The sequence below is a fragment of the Phyllobates terribilis genome, unplaced genomic scaffold, assembly GCF_046119375.1.
Source record: "Phyllobates terribilis strain yellow unplaced genomic scaffold, ASM4611937v1 Scaffold_4__5_contigs__length_816908805, whole genome shotgun sequence".
NCBI classification, from domain to species: domain Eukaryota; kingdom Metazoa; phylum Chordata; class Amphibia; order Anura; family Dendrobatidae; genus Phyllobates; species Phyllobates terribilis.
In genome coordinates, this window is record NW_027362764.1 from 744,117,607 (window position 1) to 744,135,174 (window position 17,568).

The following is a 17,568-nucleotide window of genomic DNA, read 5'->3' on the forward strand; positions in this document are numbered from 1 at the left end:
AAGCTCATCAAGAGAATGCCAAGAGTGTGCAAAGCCGTCATCAAAGCAAAAGGTGGCTACTTTGAAGAACCTAGAATATAAGACATATTTTCAGTTGTTTCACACTTTTTTGTTAAGTATATAATTCCACATGTGTTAATTCATAGTTTTGATGCCTTCAGTGTGAATGTACAATTTTCATAGTCATGAAAATACAGAAAAATCTTTAAATGAGAAGGTGTGTCCAAACTTTTGGTCTGTACTGTATGTATATTTTTACAGATCGTTCTCCATTAGCCATAAAACGAAGGAAGTAACACTCACAGTTTTTTCCGGGAGTGGACCAGGTTAGCCAAACTTACAAGCACTCTTTTTGTGAGAGTGGTGGAAGCAGGACTCACAGGCTTATTCCATGAGTGAGCAGGAAAAGCAGGACTCATATGCTTTCGCTTTGAGTAGATGGAGGAAACAGGACTCCCAGGCTTTCTCTATTAGTAGGCGGAGGAAACAGGACTCCCAGGCTTTCTCTATTAGTAGGCGGAGGAAACAGGACTCCCAGGCTTTCTCTATTAGTAGGCGGAGGAAACAGGACTCCCAGGCTTTCTCTATTAGTAGGCAGAGGAAACAGGACTCCCAGGCTTTCTGTATTAGTAGGCGGAGGAAACAGGACTCCCAGTCTTTCTCTATTAGTAGGCGGAGGAAACAGGATTTACAGGCTTTCTCTATGAGAAAGTGGAGAAGCCAGACCCACAGTCACAGGCTATCTATGAATAGGCGGAAGAAGCAGGACTCACAGGATTTTACAATGAGAAAGTGGAGGAAGCAGGACTCACAGGCTTTCTCTATAAGTAGATAGAGAAAGTCTGCAGTCTTATAGAGTGACTGCAGACTTGAGCGTCAAGCCTGGACAACAACTTTAATGAGGGATGCAAGTCTCCCAGGCTTTCTCTATGAGTTACAGAGGGAGGCAGGATCCCAAGGTTTCTCTTTACAGAGGGAAGCAGGACTCCCAGGCTTTCTCTATGAGTTACAGATGGAAGTAGGATCCCAAGGTTTCTCTTTACAGAGGGAAGCAGGACTCCCAGGCTTTCTATTTGAGTTACAGAGGGTAGCAGGATCCCAAGGTTTCTCTATGAGTTACAGAGGGAAGCAGGACTCCAAGACTTACTCTATGAGTTACAGAGGGAAGCAGGACTCCTAGACTTTCTCTATAAATTACAGAGGAAAGCAGGAGTCCCAGGTTTTCTCTATGAGTTACGGAGGAAAGCAGGATCCCAAGGTTTCTCTATGAGTTACAGAGGGAAACAGAACTCCTAGGCTTTCTCTATGAGTTACAGAGGGAAGCAGGACTCCTAGACTTTCTCTATGAATTACAGAGGAAAGCAGGAGTCCCAGGTTTTCTCTATGAGTTACAGAGGAAAGCAGGATCCCAAGGTTTCTCTATGAGTTACAGAGGGAAACAGAACTCCTAGGCTTTCTCTATGAGTTACAGAGGGAAGCAGGACTCCTAGACTTTCTCTATGAATTACAGAGGAAAGCAGGAGTCCCAGGTTTTCTCTATGAGTTACAGAGGAAAGCAGGATCCCAAGGTTTCTCTATGAGTTACAGAGGGAAACAGAACTCCTAGGCTTTCTCTATGAGTTACAGAGGGAAGCAAGACTCCCAGGCATTCTGTATAAATTACAGAGGGAAGCAGAACTCTCTGGGTTTCTCTGAGTTACAGAGTGGAAGCAGGATTCGCCGGTTTTCTCTATGAGTTACAGAGTGGAAGCTGGACTCCCTGGCATTCTTTATGAGTTACAGAGGGAAGCAGCACTCCTATCCTTTCTCTATGAGTTACAGAGGAAAGCAGGACTCCCAGGCTTTCTCTATGAGTAACAGAGGGATGCAGGACTCTCAGACTTTCTCTATGAGTTACAGAGGTACAGAGGGAAGCAGGACTCCCAGGCTTTCTTTATGAGTTACAGAGGGAAGCAGCACTCCTATCCTTTCTCTGTGAGTCACAGAGGAAAGCAGGACTCCCAGGCTTTCTCTATGAGTAACAGAGGGATGCAGGACTCTCAGACTTTCTCTATGAGTTACAGAGGGAAGCAGGACTCCCAGGCTTTCTTTATGAGTTACAGAGGGAAGCTGGACTCCCAGGCTTTCTTTATGAGTTACAGAGGGAAGCAGCACTCCTATCCTTTCTCTATGAGTCACAGAGGAAAGCAGGACTCCCAGGCTTTCTCTATGAGTAACAGAGGGATGCAGGACTCTCAGACTTTCTCTATGAGTTACAGAGGGAAGCAGGACTCACAGGCTTTCTTTATGAGTTACAGAGGGAAGCAGGACTCCCAGGTTTTCTCTTTGATTTACAGAGGGAAGCAGGACTCCCAGGCTTTCTCTCTGATTGAGCAATGGGAGTAGGAGTCAAATGCTTTCTCTTTAAGTCGGCAGGGGAAGCAGGACTCACTGTTGTTCTAACCTACTGAATACCACCCACTGAACCACCCTTTGAAGTCCCAATTTGAGCAGCTAATAAATGATCACTGTATGCAGAACTGATCAGATTGCCCATAGTACCAATCCTAGAATACTATGACTTTATCCCGCCTAATGAGTCAGCCAAGGTGGTCATCTTGTCCTCTATAAGAAAATGTATGAAGAATTGATCCCCTCCAGAATACAATACATAGTCACAAAACAACATACGGATATTGTATCCTTGTACGTAAAATCTTTAACCCCATGTTCTCCTTGTTGCAGACATATTCATCCAGAGGGCCTTCCATCAGATTACACAGTTTCCTTCCTTTTCCGAATTCTTCCTGACACCCCTAAAGAACCATTTGCACTCTGGGAAATCTTAAATAAAGAATACGAGCCACTAGTTGGCGTAATACTCGACAGTAAGTTGATGTGAAAGAGATGGATGTGGGATAACTTTGTTCTTTAAAGGGCATGTAATGTTTTGCAGCCGTTCATTGCTCCAGTTCATTGTGTATACAGCTCTTATGCAGACCTATGTGCCTCCGTGGTTACAGACTACAAACTATTTCACTCTCTCTGCTTCGTCTCCTTGCCAATCTGCCGGATCAGACTACACACACAGAAGGTTTGTCGTCTGTAACTGTGGAGAAACATTGCTCTGCATGGGAGCTGCATATACAAACTGTTGGGACTTTCAGTGTAGTAGTTGAAGTAATAAAAAATAGTTACAAAAGTCTATATACAGTTTAAAATGCTTGAATGATTAATTTTAGATTGTTTTAGGCCTGATTCACATATCCATACCTCGCGTCTGAGGATGGATCGCCATGCACGGACCAGGAGCAGATCTCCTGACCCAAACTCAACAGCCTCATAGGCACATATTTGGGTCAGGAGACCCCCGGCCAGTCCATGCTAAGGGTCTCGGACCATGAAACATGGATGCGTGAATCCGGCCTTATACTGTTTTTACATTGATACTTACATGAGATTGTTTTCTGTACAGACAATGGAAAGACCTTAACTTATTTCAATTACGACAGTAAGGGACAGTTTCAAACCATTACCTTTGAAGGACCAGAAGTTAGGAAGATTTTCCATGGCAGTTTCCATAAGGTAAAAGGTCTACATTATCAATATAGTATCAATATCAAAGGGTTCTTTTCGGTTAGAGCAGTCATACTGTGGAATGCCTGCCCGCAGAATATAGTAATGGAAGACACTATATCAGCATTTAACTTGTGGAAAAAAAAAAGTTGAGCTTGATGGACCTATATCTTTTTTCAACCTATGTAACTTTATAGAATTTGGGGACAGTTTTGTTTTCGCTTAAAGGTTTTTTCCCAACTTCATAAATGGTTATTGTTGGATAGTGCGTGGAAATACAAATACAATGATTCAAAGCCCAAAACGCATGCATTTAAAGGGTTATTTCCATGATTACATTTTGGCATTGTTGGATTCTGCTTATAAAAACAAGCACTTTTGCAATTTACTGTTTTTTAAATTTTGCAAAGGTTCTTGAGATATTAACACTTTTCTTTTGTTTATGTGTCATTGCCTTGGAGACCGACCACCACTGCTAAACAGTAGAACATGCGCAGTGCTTGCAAATTGTTTTCTATTGAGCTTGTAAGTGCTGTTTTGAGACTGCCCAGTGCAATGTTTCCTCCTAATCTTGGCCAGCTTCAGCACAGTGCTTAGACAGCTGCGATGGTCGGTCTCCTAGGCAATGAACTGTAAGCTAAAGAAAAGTCTTAATATCTCAAGAATGGCTGCACATTTTAAAAAGCAGTAAGTTGCAAAAGTCCTTGTTTTCACAACCACTATCCAACGATACCAAAATGTAAACTTGAAAATATCCCTTCAAATGCATGTATTTTGGGGCTTTGAATAATTTTTGCAATTTGGTTTCATTAAACGGTTTGCACCATTTGACTTTTGCAGTCTGTTTCCTTGCAGTTTGTTGGCTGCATAACGAGTTAACTGAGAATCCACAAGCAAGCCGAATCTGATGGAGATTGTAACTCTGATAGACAGTTTGTTGGTTTTGTGTGAAATTATGTCCAATTTTCCTTTTTTTCACTGTTTTTTATGTGCTGTTACAATACATAAAGGAAATAAAAATGTGTAATTGCAATAATTTTCTGGGCGAAATACTTCATTTTCTGCTCCACAGAAGTGTCTGATAGAGTCCTCTCTATCAGACACTTCTGTGGTGCAGAGTCGTCTCTATCAGACACTTCTGTGGAGCAGAGTCCTCTCTATCAGACCCTTCTGTGGAGCAGAGTCCTCTCTATCAGACACTTCTGTGGTGCAGAGTCCTCTCTATCAGACACTTCTGTGGTGCAGAGTCCTCTCTATCAGACACTTCTGTGGAGCAGAGTCCTCTCTATCAGACACTTCTGTGGAGCAGAGTCCTCTCTATCAGACACTTCTGTGGAGCAGAGTCCTCTCTATCAGACACTTCTGTGGTGCAGAGTCCTCTCTATCAGACACTTCTGTAGCGCAGAGTCCTCTCTATCAGACACTTCTGTGGAGCAGAGTCCTCTCTATCAGACACTTCTGTGGTGCAGAGTCGTCTCTATCAGACACTTCTGTGGAGCAGAGTCCTCTCTATCAGACACTTCTGTGGAGCAGAGTCCTCTCTATCAGACACTTCTGTGGAGCAGAGTCCTCTCTATCAGACACTTCTGTGGTGCAGAGTCGTCTCTATCAGACACTTCTGTGGAGCAGAGTCCTCTCTATCAGACACTTCTGTAGCGCAGAGTCCTCTCTATCAGACACTTCTGTGGCGCAGAGTCCTCTCTATCAGACACTTCTGTGGTGCAGAGTCGTCTCTATCAGACACTTCTGTGGAGCAGAGTCCTCTCTATCAGACACTTCTGTGGAGCAGAGTCCTCTCTATCAGACACTTCTGTGGAGCAGAGTCCTCTCTATCAGACACTTCTGTGGAGCAGAGTCCTCTCTATCAGACACTTCTGTGGTGCAGAGTCCTCTCTATCAGACACTTCTGAGGAGCAGAGTCCTCTCTATCAGACCCTTCTGTGGAGCAGAGTCCTCTCTATCAGACCCTTCTGTGGAGCAGAGTCCTCTCTATCAGACACTTCTGTGGAGCAGAGTACTCTCTATCAGACACTTCTGTGGAGCAGAGTCCTCTCTATCAGACACTTCTGTGGAGCAGAGTCCTCTCTATCAGACCCTTCTGTGGAGCAGAGTCCTCTCTATCAGACCCTTCTGTGGAGCAGAGTCCTCTCTATCAGACACTTCTGTGGAGCAGAGTCCTCTCTATCAGACACTTCTGTGGAGCAGAGTCCTCTCTATCAGACACTTCTGTGGAGCAGAGTCCTCTCTATCAGACACTTCTGTGGAGCAGAGTCCTCTCTATCAGACACTTCTGAGGAGCAGAGTCCTCTCTATCAGACCCTTCTGTGGAGCAGAGTCCTCTCTATCAGACACTTCTGTGGAGCAGAGTCGTCTCTATCAGACACTTCTGTGGAGCAGAGTCCTCTCTATCAGACACTTCTGTGGAGCAGAGTCCTCTCTATCAGACACTTCTGTGGAGCAGAGTCCTCTCTATCAGACACTTCTGTGGAGCAGAGTCCTCTCTATCAGACCCTTCTGTGCAGCAGAGTAATCTCTATCAGACACTTCTGTGGAGCAGAGTCCTCTCTATCAGACACTTCTGTGGAGCAGAGTCCTCTCTATCAGACACTTCTGTGGTGCAGAGTCCTCTCTATCAGACACTTCTGAGGAGCAGAGTCCTCTCTATCAGACCCTTCTGTGGAGCAGAGTCCTCTCTATCAGACCCTTCTGTGGAGCAGAGTCCTCTCTATCAGACCCTTCTGTGGAGCAGAGTCCTCTCTATCAGACACTTCTGTGGAGCAGAGTCCTCTCTATCAGACACTTCTGTGGAGCAGAGTCCTCTCTATCAGACACTTCTGTGGTGCAGAGTCGTCTCTATCAGACACTTCTGTGGAGCAGAGTCCTCTCTATCAGACACTTCTGTGGAGCAGAGTCCTCTCTATCAGACACTTCTGTGGAGCAGAGTCCTCTCTATCAGACACTTCTGTGGAGCAGAGTCCTCTCTATCAGACACTTCTGTGGTGCAGAGTCCTCTCTATCAGACACTTCTGAGGAGCAGAGTCCTCTCTATCAGACCCTTCTGTGGAGCAGAGTCCTCTCTATCAGACCCTTCTGTGGAGCAGAGTCCTCTCTATCAGACACTTCTGTGGAGCAGAGTCCTCTCTATCAGACACTTCTGTGGAGCAGAGTCCTCTCTATCAGACACTTCTGTGGAGCAGAGTCCTCTCTATCAGACACTTCTGTGGAGCAGAGTCCTCTCTATCAGACACTTCTGTGGTGCAGAGTCCTCTCTATCAGACCCTTCTGTGGAGCAGAGTCCTCTCTATCAGACCCTTCTGTGGAGCAGAGTCCTCTCTATCAGACACTTCTGTGGAGCAGAGTCGTCTCTATCAGACACTTCTGTGGAGCAGAGTCCTCTCTATCAGACACTTCTGTGGAGCAGAGTCCTCTCTATCAGACACTTCTGTGGAGCAGAGTCCTCTCTATCAGACACTTCTGAGGAGCAGAGTCGTCTCTATCAGACACTTCTGTGGAGCAGAGTCCTCTCTATCAGACACTTCTGTGGAACAGAGTCCTCTCTATCAGACACTTCTGTGGAGCAGAGTCCTCTCTATCAGACACTTCTGTGGTGCAGAGTCCTCTCTATCAGACCCTTCTGTGGAGCAGAGTCCTCTCTATCAGACCCTTCTGTGGAGCAGAGTCCTCTCTATCAGACACTTCTGTGGCGCAGAGTCCTCTCTATCAGACACTTCTGTGACGCAGAGTCCTCTCTATCAGACACTTCTGTGGAGCAGAGTCCTCTCTATCAGACACTTCTGTGGAGCAGAGTCCTCTCTATCAGACACTTCTGTGGAGCAGAGTCCTCTCTATCAGACACTTCTGTGGAGCAGAGTCCTCTCTATCAGACACTTCTGTGGAGCAGAGTCCTCTCTATCAGACACTTCTGTGGAGCAGAGTCCTCTCTATCAGACACTTCTGTGGAGCAGAGTCCTCTCTATCAGACACTTCTGAGGAGCAGAGTCGTCTCTATCAGACACTTCTGTGGAGCAGAGTCCTCTCTATCAGAAACTTCTGTGGTGCAGAGTCCTCTCTATCAGACACTTCTGTGGTGCAGAGTCCTCTCTATCAGACACTTCTGTGGTGCAGAGTCCTCTCTATCAGACACTTCTGTGGAGCAGAGTCCTCTCTATCAGACACTTCTGAGGAGCAGAGTCGTCTCTATCAGACACTTCTGTGGAGCAGAGTCCTCTCTATCAGACACTTCTGTGGAGCAGAGTCCTCTCTATCAGACACTTCTGTGGTGCAGAGTCGTCTCTATCAGACACTTCTGTGGAGCAGAGTCCTCTCTATCAGACACTTCTGTGGAGCAGAGTCCTCTCTATCAGACCCTTCTGTGGAGCAGAGTCCTCTCTATCAGACACTTCTGTGGAGCAGAGTCCTCTCTATCAGACACTTCTGTGGTGCAGAGTCGTCTCTATCAGACACTTCTGTGGTGCAGAGTCCTCTCTATCAGACACTTCTGTGGAGCAGAGTCCTCTCTATCAGACACTTCTGTGGTGCAGAGTCGTCTCTATCAGACACTTCTGTGGAGCAGAGTCCTCTCTATCAGACACTTCTGTGGAGCAGAGTCCTCTCTATCAGACACTTCTGTGGAGCAGAGTCCTCTCTATCAGACACTTCTGAGGAGCAGAGTCCTCTCTATCAGACACTTCTGTGGAGTAGAGTCCTCTCTATCAGACACTTCTGTGATGCAGAGTCCTCTCTATCAGACACTTCTGTAGCGCAGAGTCCTCTCTATCAGAGACTTCTGTAGCGCAGAGTCCTCTCTATCAGACACTTCTGTGGAGCAGAGTCCTCTCTATCAGACACTTCTGTGGTGCAGAGTCCTCTCTATCAGACACTTCTGTGGAGCAGAGTCCTCTCTATCAGACCCTTCTGTGGAGCAGAGTCCTCTCTATCAGACACTTCTGTGGAGCAGAGTCCTCTCTATCAGACACTTCTGTGGAGCAGAGTCCTCTCTGTCAGACACTTCTGTGGAGCAGAGTCCTCTCTATCAGACACTTCTGTGGTGCAGAGTCCTCTCTATCAGACACTTCTGTAGCGCAGAGTCCTCTCTATCAGACACTTCTGTGGAGCAGAGTCCTCTCTATCAGACACTTCTGTAGCGCAGAGTCCTCTCTATCAGACACTTCTGTGGAGCAGAGTCCTCTCTATCAGACACTTCTGTGGTGCAGAGTCCTCTCTATCAGACACTTCTGTAGCGCAGAGTCCTCTCTATCAGACACTTCTGTGGTGCAGAGTCCTCTCTATCAGACACTTCTGTGGAGCAGAGTCCTCTCTATCAGACACTTCTGTGGAGCAGAGTCCTCTCTATCAGACACTTCTGTGGTGCAGAGTCCTCTCTATCAGACACTTCTGTGGTGCAGAGTCCTCTCTATCAGACACTTCTGTGGAGCAGAGTCCTCTCTATCAGACACTTCTGTGGAGCAGAGTCCTCTCTATCAGACACTTCTGTGGAGCAGAGTCCTCTCTATCAGACACTTCTGTGGTGCAGAGTCCTCTCTATCAGACACTTCTGTGGTGCAGAGTCCTCTCTATCAGACCCTTCTGTGGAGCAGAGTCCTCTCTATCAGACACTTCTGTGGAGCAGAGTCCTCTTGTGGCACAGATTTATGACAGTATTTATCTTATAGGTACACATAGTAATATCCAAGACAACTTCAAAACTGGTCATCGACTGCAAACAAGTGGGCGAGAAGCCGATAAATGGTGCTGGAAGCATCACAGTCGATGGCTTGGAAGTCCTGGGAAGGATGGTTCGATCTAGAGGACCAAAGGACAATTCTGCTCCGGTAAGTGCAATGTGTCCCACCATAGACGTAGAGAAGGCTTTCTTGACAATGGGCCATTCATGAGTAAACCCACTCAACAAATTCCTGCGGTCCATGTTATCCCGTTAGGCAATAAATTTATATTTATGAGATTACTCGATTGTCTGTCCTCAGTATGGAGATAATGTGCTAACGCAAACACTGTGAGCACGAGAGATAGTAAAAATAATTGGTTATTGGAGATCGGCCTAAACACAAAAAGAACCTTGTACACAATGGCTGCTTCGTTAATAACCCGACCCCACTCACAATGAGAGGGAAACAAGTGGCTGCATTCCAACAAGACGTCAACGTAACTTGGCCGGCTCATTAATGGACTCCATTGTTTAGTACACGGAAAGGACGTTTTGTGTTTTTGTGAATGTCTTACAAATTTTATTGGTTTACCAAGCTGCCCACTTAGCGAAAAATCCTTTATTTAGGAGAGAAGTTACTGAGGGATTTGTAGGTATATTGTTTCTTTCGTTAGTTAACCCAATAAATCCCTAGAGCTTTACAACGACGGTCCAAATTGCTTTTTTTCTTACATTCGTATTTTAGGATTATAGACTAAAGTTACAACTAGATGTTAATCTTGCTATTGACCCAATGGTGGGATTTCTACTTTGTGCTGATCCAGTGGTGGTATTGCATTGATAACTCCTGGGTGTGTACATAATCCACTGGTGCACAGGGATTTTCGTGAAAACAAATTAATTTTGGAACAAATCCATCCAGACATGTCACTGGAACCAAGGATCACCAAGTTACGACTTGCCTACTTTGGACACATCCTACGAAGAGAGAAATCACTGGAGAAGTACATCATGGTCAGAAGAACAGAAGGAACAAGATGAAGAGGAAGACCAGCAACCTGATGGCTTGATGCTATCAAGGTAATGGTGGAGAAGACCATGGTGGACCTATCTAGGCTTGCACAAGATCAATCTTCCTACAGAGTATTCATCCATCAAGTCACCATGGCTTGAGATCGAGCTGAAGGCCATTAAAAATAATAATAATAGCATTCCACTTTGGGTGACTGAGTGAAAGATTTTGTTCCATAAACACCATTTATCACCTTACCACGGTAATAAATGAGTCCAACCATGTGGACTCCTACCAATTCCAAGAATGAGTATTGCGAAGTCTCCTGTGTGAGTAAAGCTCTTCACTGCTATTTCAGAAGTCCCGTAGAAGTGAATCTTCTGAAGCGGTGGTCACGTATGACTATGGGAAATTACGTAAATTAAGTTCATACTAGAAAATCCAGTGATTTTATTTTATTTATTTGAGAAAAAGTAATTTATCAACCTTCCATAGAGAGTCAGAAGGTCGGCATTGATCCCTACTGATACACTGTTTAGCTCACAGCTTTGGTCATGTAGTATCCATTCTTGGCATCCATCTCTGGTCATCCAATGATCTAGTGTATTTATGATATATCTGAAGGTCACCTGGTAATCCTCTGGCTTAGCCTCGTTTCCAAAGGTTTGGTGGCCATTTCTGGTAATGCAGAGGGGTACGGTAAACCTTTTGTGACCCAATGTCAATCCATGTTGTTCCAGAGGGTTAGTGACGCAGTGTTCATTTTCAGTGATCTAATAGATGACTGTCCATCCCCGGTGTAGATTTACTGTAGATTTCTGATACTCAAGTGTTAAGGGTCTCTTCTTGGCAATCCAATGACTTCGTCTAAAGTTGGCCATACACATCAGACGGCTGTCGGCCAAACGATGATTTGGCTGATTGCGTCGCCAACAGCCATCTCAGTTGTCTTTCCTAGACATCTCTGCTGGTGGCTTATCTCTGGAAGAACAAATCAATCTTAAGTCCAAAATCTGACATGGATGATTGATAGCTCCTCGACTATCATTTGTCCGACGCCCCCCCCCATACACATTAGAGTATAAGGTGTATATGGTTTTAAGAGTATATTAACAGAGTTCTTTTACGTGGATTTTCAAAATCAACATCAAAAAATGCTTGAAATACTGTTTGATGTGGACTTTGAAGAAGATCTGCTTCAAAACCCACTTAAAAAAGCAACACAGTGCATTTGCTCCAAAATCATCCTCAAAAAAACGCTTCCAAAGTTCTATAAAAAGTCTCCTACTAATTTCTGTAAGGAATCCACTTTGCTGTTCATATTAGAAGGTTTTTAAGCTTTTTTTTTATTCTTGAAGATATTTTTCAAAAAGCCTCGTGGAAACAAAAAATTGCAGAACGCACCCGCTGCAAACTAAGCACCGTCAAAGCAATACGTGCCCTTAATGTCTTTTTCAGGCAGATTCCAGATTAAAAATAATGAAAATAAGCAGTTCTATGTACAAACGTCTTGCTGTGCATGTGTTCAGGCTTTTGGACGTCTTTAAACAGATTCAGGTTACGTCAAGCGGTTAAAAGAAGTTGCTCGTCGATTCTTCTGGCGTTTTCTGCTCGGAATACCTCCGTACTTTACAATACCAGTCAGTGGGAAACAAAAGATGCTGGAGAACGACCGGAAAACAATAGTGAAAGAGACGTCACTCAAACCATGGAAAAACCCTCCAAAAAACATCAGCAGCCAAAACCATAAGAAAAACACTCAGGAAATGAGCAAAAAAACGACACAAAAGACAATTCATGAAAAAAAAACGCCAGAACTTCCTAAAGTGACTTCTACTTGAAAAATTTCACCTGAGTTTAAAAGACGCCGCGTACACATAGCTGGAAACCGCTTCTGGAAAACTGACGAAAACTCCTCAAAAAACGAATGTTTCCTGAAGCGGCTTGCACTTGAAAAACTCATCATTTTTAAACTCCTCAAAAAACTTTATGTGAACATATCCTTATTGTCTCACCATCTAATTTCCATCCTTGGTGATCCAGTAGTTACTGTGCTCTTTTCTGGCAAAATCATCTGGTTTAAAAACCAACTTTAATGACTTACTGGGTGTAATTTGTTCCAAGATCCATTATTTAGGGTCAGTTCTCAGTGACCTGGTGGGTTAGTGGAGATCTCTGACAATCCAGTGCTTTGGGTTTCTGGTTTTAACACGTTCCAGGTTTTAAATTTCACACCGACTCCAAGGAACCTCACTTCATAGTATTGTAACCAGTTACACAGATCTGTAGGATACATAACGTTCATTCATTTCACAATTTCATAAATATTGAAGTTGGTAGAATAGATTCTATTATACTACCAGGGAGATCACTATATACCAGGGAGATCACTATATACCAGAGAGATCACTATATACCAGGGAGATCACTATATACCAGGGAGATCACTATATACCAGGGAGATCACTATATACCAGAGAGATCACTATATACCAGGGAGATCACTATATACCAGGGAGATCACTATATACCAGGGAGATCACTATATACCAGAGAGATCACTATATACCAGGGAGATCACTATATACCAGGGAGATCACTATATACCAGGGAGATCACTATATACCAGAGAGATCACTATATACCAGGGAGATCACTATATACCAGGGAGATCACTATATACCAGGGAGATCACTATATACCAGGGAGATCACTATATACCAGAGAGATCACTATATACCAGGGAGATCACTATATACCAGGGAGATCACTATATACCAGAGAGATCACTATATACCAGGGAGATCACTATATACCAGGGAGATCACTATATACCAGGGAGATCACTATATACCAGAGAGATCACTATATACCAGGGAGATCACTATATACCAGAGAGATCACTATATACCAGGGAGATCACTATATACCAGGGAGATCACTATATACCAGAGAGATCACGATATACCAGGGAGATCACTATATACCAGAGAGATCACTATATACCAGGGAGATCACTATATACCAGGGAGATCACTATATACCAGAGAGATCTTTATATACCAGGGAGATCACTATATACCAGAGAGATCACTATATACCAGGGAGATCACTATATACCAGAGAGATCACTATATACCAGGGAGATCACTATATACCAGGGAGATCACTATATACCAGAGAGATCACTATATACCAGGGAGATCACTATATACCAGGGAGATCACTATATACCAGGGAGATCACTATATACCAGAGAGATCACTATATACCAGGGAGATCACTATATACCAGAGAGATCACTATATACCAGGGAGATCACTATATACCAGGGAGATCACTATATACCAGAGAGATCACTATATACCAGGGAGATCACTATATACCAGGTAGATCACTATATACCAGAGAGATCACTATATACCAGGGAGATCACTATATACCAGGGAGATCACTATATACCAGAGAGATCACTATATACCAGGGAGATCACTATATACCAGGAAGATCACTATATACCAGGGAGATCACTATATACCAGAGAGATCACTATATACCAGGGAGATCACTATATACCAGAGAGATCACTATATACCAGGGAGATCACTATATACCAGGGACATCACTATATACCAGAGAGATCTTTATATACCAGGGAGATCACTATATACCAGAGAGATCACTATATACCAGGGAGATCACTATATACCAGAGAGATCACTATATGCCAGGGAGATCACTATATACCAGGGAGATCACTATATACCAGAGAGATCACTATATACCAGGGAGATCACTATATACCAGGGAGATCACTATATACCAGAGAGATCACTATATACCAGGGAGATCACTATATACCAGGGAGATCATTATATACCAGAGAGATCACTATATACCAGGGAGATCACTATATACCAGGGAGATCACTATATACCAGAGAGATCACTATATACCAGGGAGATCACTATACACCAGGGAGATCACTATATACCAGAGAGATCACTATATACCAGGGAGATCACTATATACCAGGGAGATCACTATGTACCAGGGAGATCACTATATACCAGAGAGATCACTATATACCAGGGAGATCACTATATACCAGGGAGATCACTATATACCAGAGAGATCACTATATACCAGGGAGATCACTATATACCAGGGAGATCACTACATACCAGGGAGATCACTATATACCAGGGAGATCACTATATACCAGAGAGATCACTATATACCAGGGAGATCACTATATACCAGGGAGATCACTATATACCAGAGAGATCACTATATACCAGGGAGATCACTATATACCAGGGAGATCACTATATACCAGAGAGATCACTATATACCAGGGAGATCACTATATACCAGAGAGATCACTATATACCAGGGAGATCACTATATACCAGAGAGATCACTATATACCAGGGAGATCACTATATACCAGGGAGATCACTATATACCAGAGAGATCACTATATACCAGGGAGATCACTATATATCAGGGAGATCACTATATACCAGGGAGATCACTATATACCAGAGAGATCACTATATACCAGGGAGATCACTATATACCAGAGAGATCACTATATACCAGGGAGATCACTATATACCAGGGAGATCACTATATACCAGAGAGATCACTATATACCAGGGAGATCACTATATATCAGGGAGATCACTATATACCAGAGAGATCACTATATACCAGAGAGATCACTATATACCAGGGAGATCACTATATACCAGGGACATCACTATATACCAGAGAGATCTTTATATACCAGGGAGATCACTATATACCAGAGAGATCACTATATACCAGGGAGATCAGTATATACCAGAGAGATCACTATATACCAGGGAGATCACTATATACCAGGGAGATCACTATATACCAGAGTGATCACTATATACCAGGAAGATCACTATATACCAGGGAGATCACTATATACCAGAGAGATCACTATATACCAGGGAGATCACTATATACCAGAGAGATCACTATATACCAGGGAGATCACTATATACCAGAGAGATCACTATATACCAGGGAGATCACTATATACCAGGGAGATCACTATATACCAGAGTGATCACTATATACCAGGAAGATCACTATATACCAGGGAGATCACTATATACCAGAGAGATCACTATATACCAGGGAGATCACTATATACCAGGGACATCACTATATACCAGAGAGATCTTTATATACCAGGGAGATCACTATATACCAGAGAGATCACTATATACCAGGGAGATCAGTATATACCAGAGAGATCACTATATACCAGGGAGATCACTATATACCAGGGAGATCACTATATACCAGAGTGATCACTATGTACCAGGAAGATCACTATATACCAGGGAGATCACTATATACCAGAGAGATCACTATATACCAGGGAGATCACTATATACCAGAGAGATCACTATATACCAGGGAGATCACTATATACCAGGGAGATCACTATATATCAGGGAGATCACTATATACCAGAGTGATCACTATATACCAGGGAGATCACTATATACCAGGGAGATCACTATATACCAGAGAGATCACTATATACCAGGGAGATCACTATATACCAGGGAGATCACTATATACCAGAGAGATCACTATATACCAGGGAGATCACTATATACCAGAGAGATCACTATATACCAGGGAGATCACTATATACCAGGGAGATCACTATATACCAGGGAGATCACTATATACCAGAGAGATCACTATATACCAGGGAGATCACTATATACCAGGGAGATCACTATATACCAGAGAGATCTTTATATACCAGGGAGATCACTATATACCAGAGAGATCACTATATACCAGGGAGATCACTATATACCAGAGAGATCACTATATACCAAGGAGATCACTATATACTAGGGAGATCACTATATACCAGAGAGATCACTATATACCAGGGAGATCACTATATACCAGAGAGATCACTATATACCAGGGAGATCACTATATACCAGGGAGATCACTATATACCAGAGAGATCACTATATACCAGGGAGATCACTATATACCAGGGAGATCACTATATACCAGAGAGATCACTACATACCAGGGAGATCACTACATACCAGGGAGATCACTATATACCAGAGAGATCACTATATACCAGGGAGATCACTATATACCAGGGAGATCACTACATACCAGGGAGATCACTATATACCAGAGAGATCACTATATACCAGGGAGATCACTATATACCAGGGAGATCACTATATACCAGAGAGATCACTATATACCAGGGAGATCACTATATACCAGGGAGATCACTATATACCAGAGAGATCTTTATATACCAGGGAGATCACTATATACCAGAGAGATCACTATATACCAGGGAGATCACTATATACCAGAGAGATCACTATATACCAAGGAGATCACTATATACTAGGGAGATCACTATATACCAGAGAGATCACTATATACCAGGGAGATCACTATATACCAGAGAGATCACTATATACCAGGGAGATCACTATATACCAGGGAGATCACTATATACCAGAGAGATCACTATATACCAGGGAGATCACTATATACCAGGGAGATCACTATATACCAGAGAGATCACTATATACCAGGGAGATCACTACATACCAGGGAGATCACTATATACCAGAGAGATCACTATATACCAGGGAGATCACTATATACCAGGGAGATCACTATATACCAGGGAGATCACTATATACCAGAGAGATCACTATATACCAGGGAGATCACTATATACCAGAGAGATCACTATATACCAGGGAGATCACTATATACCAGAGAGATCACTATATACCAGGGAGATCACTATACACCAGGGAGATCACTATATACCAGAGAGATCACTATATACCAGGGAGATCACTATATACCAGGGAGATCACTATGTACCAGGGAGATCACTATGTACCAGGGAGATCACTATATACCAGAGAGATCACTATATACCAGGGAGATCACTATATACCAGGGAGATCACTATATACCAGAGAGATCACTATATACCAGGGAGATCACTATTTACCAGGGAGATCACTACATACCAGGGAGATCACTATATACCAGGGAGATCACTATATACCAGGGAGATCACTATATACCAGGGAGATCACTCTATACCAGGGAAATCACTATATACCAGAGAGATCACTATATACCAGAGAGATCACTATATACCAGAGAGATCACTATATACCAGGGAGATCACTCTATACCAGGGAAATCACTATATACCAGAGAGATCACTATATACCAGGGAGATCACTATATACCAGAGAGATCACTATAT

The 17,568-nt window shown here is 43.3% G+C and overlaps 1 protein-coding gene across 2 annotated transcripts in view; it reads left to right on the forward strand.

Annotated features, from left to right (window-relative positions):
* Positions 1-17,568, forward strand: part of COL14A1 (collagen type XIV alpha 1 chain) — a 202,448-nt gene that overhangs the window by 161,458 nt on the left and 23,422 nt on the right. For both annotated transcript variants that reach the window (XM_073679829.1, XM_073679830.1), the window contains exons 32-34: positions 2,725-2,867; positions 3,455-3,564; positions 9,228-9,386. In XM_073679829.1, coding sequence (XP_073535930.1) covers positions 2,725-2,867; positions 3,455-3,564; positions 9,228-9,386 — 412 coding nt within the window. The remainder of the gene's footprint in view (positions 1-2,724; positions 2,868-3,454; positions 3,565-9,227; positions 9,387-17,568) is intronic.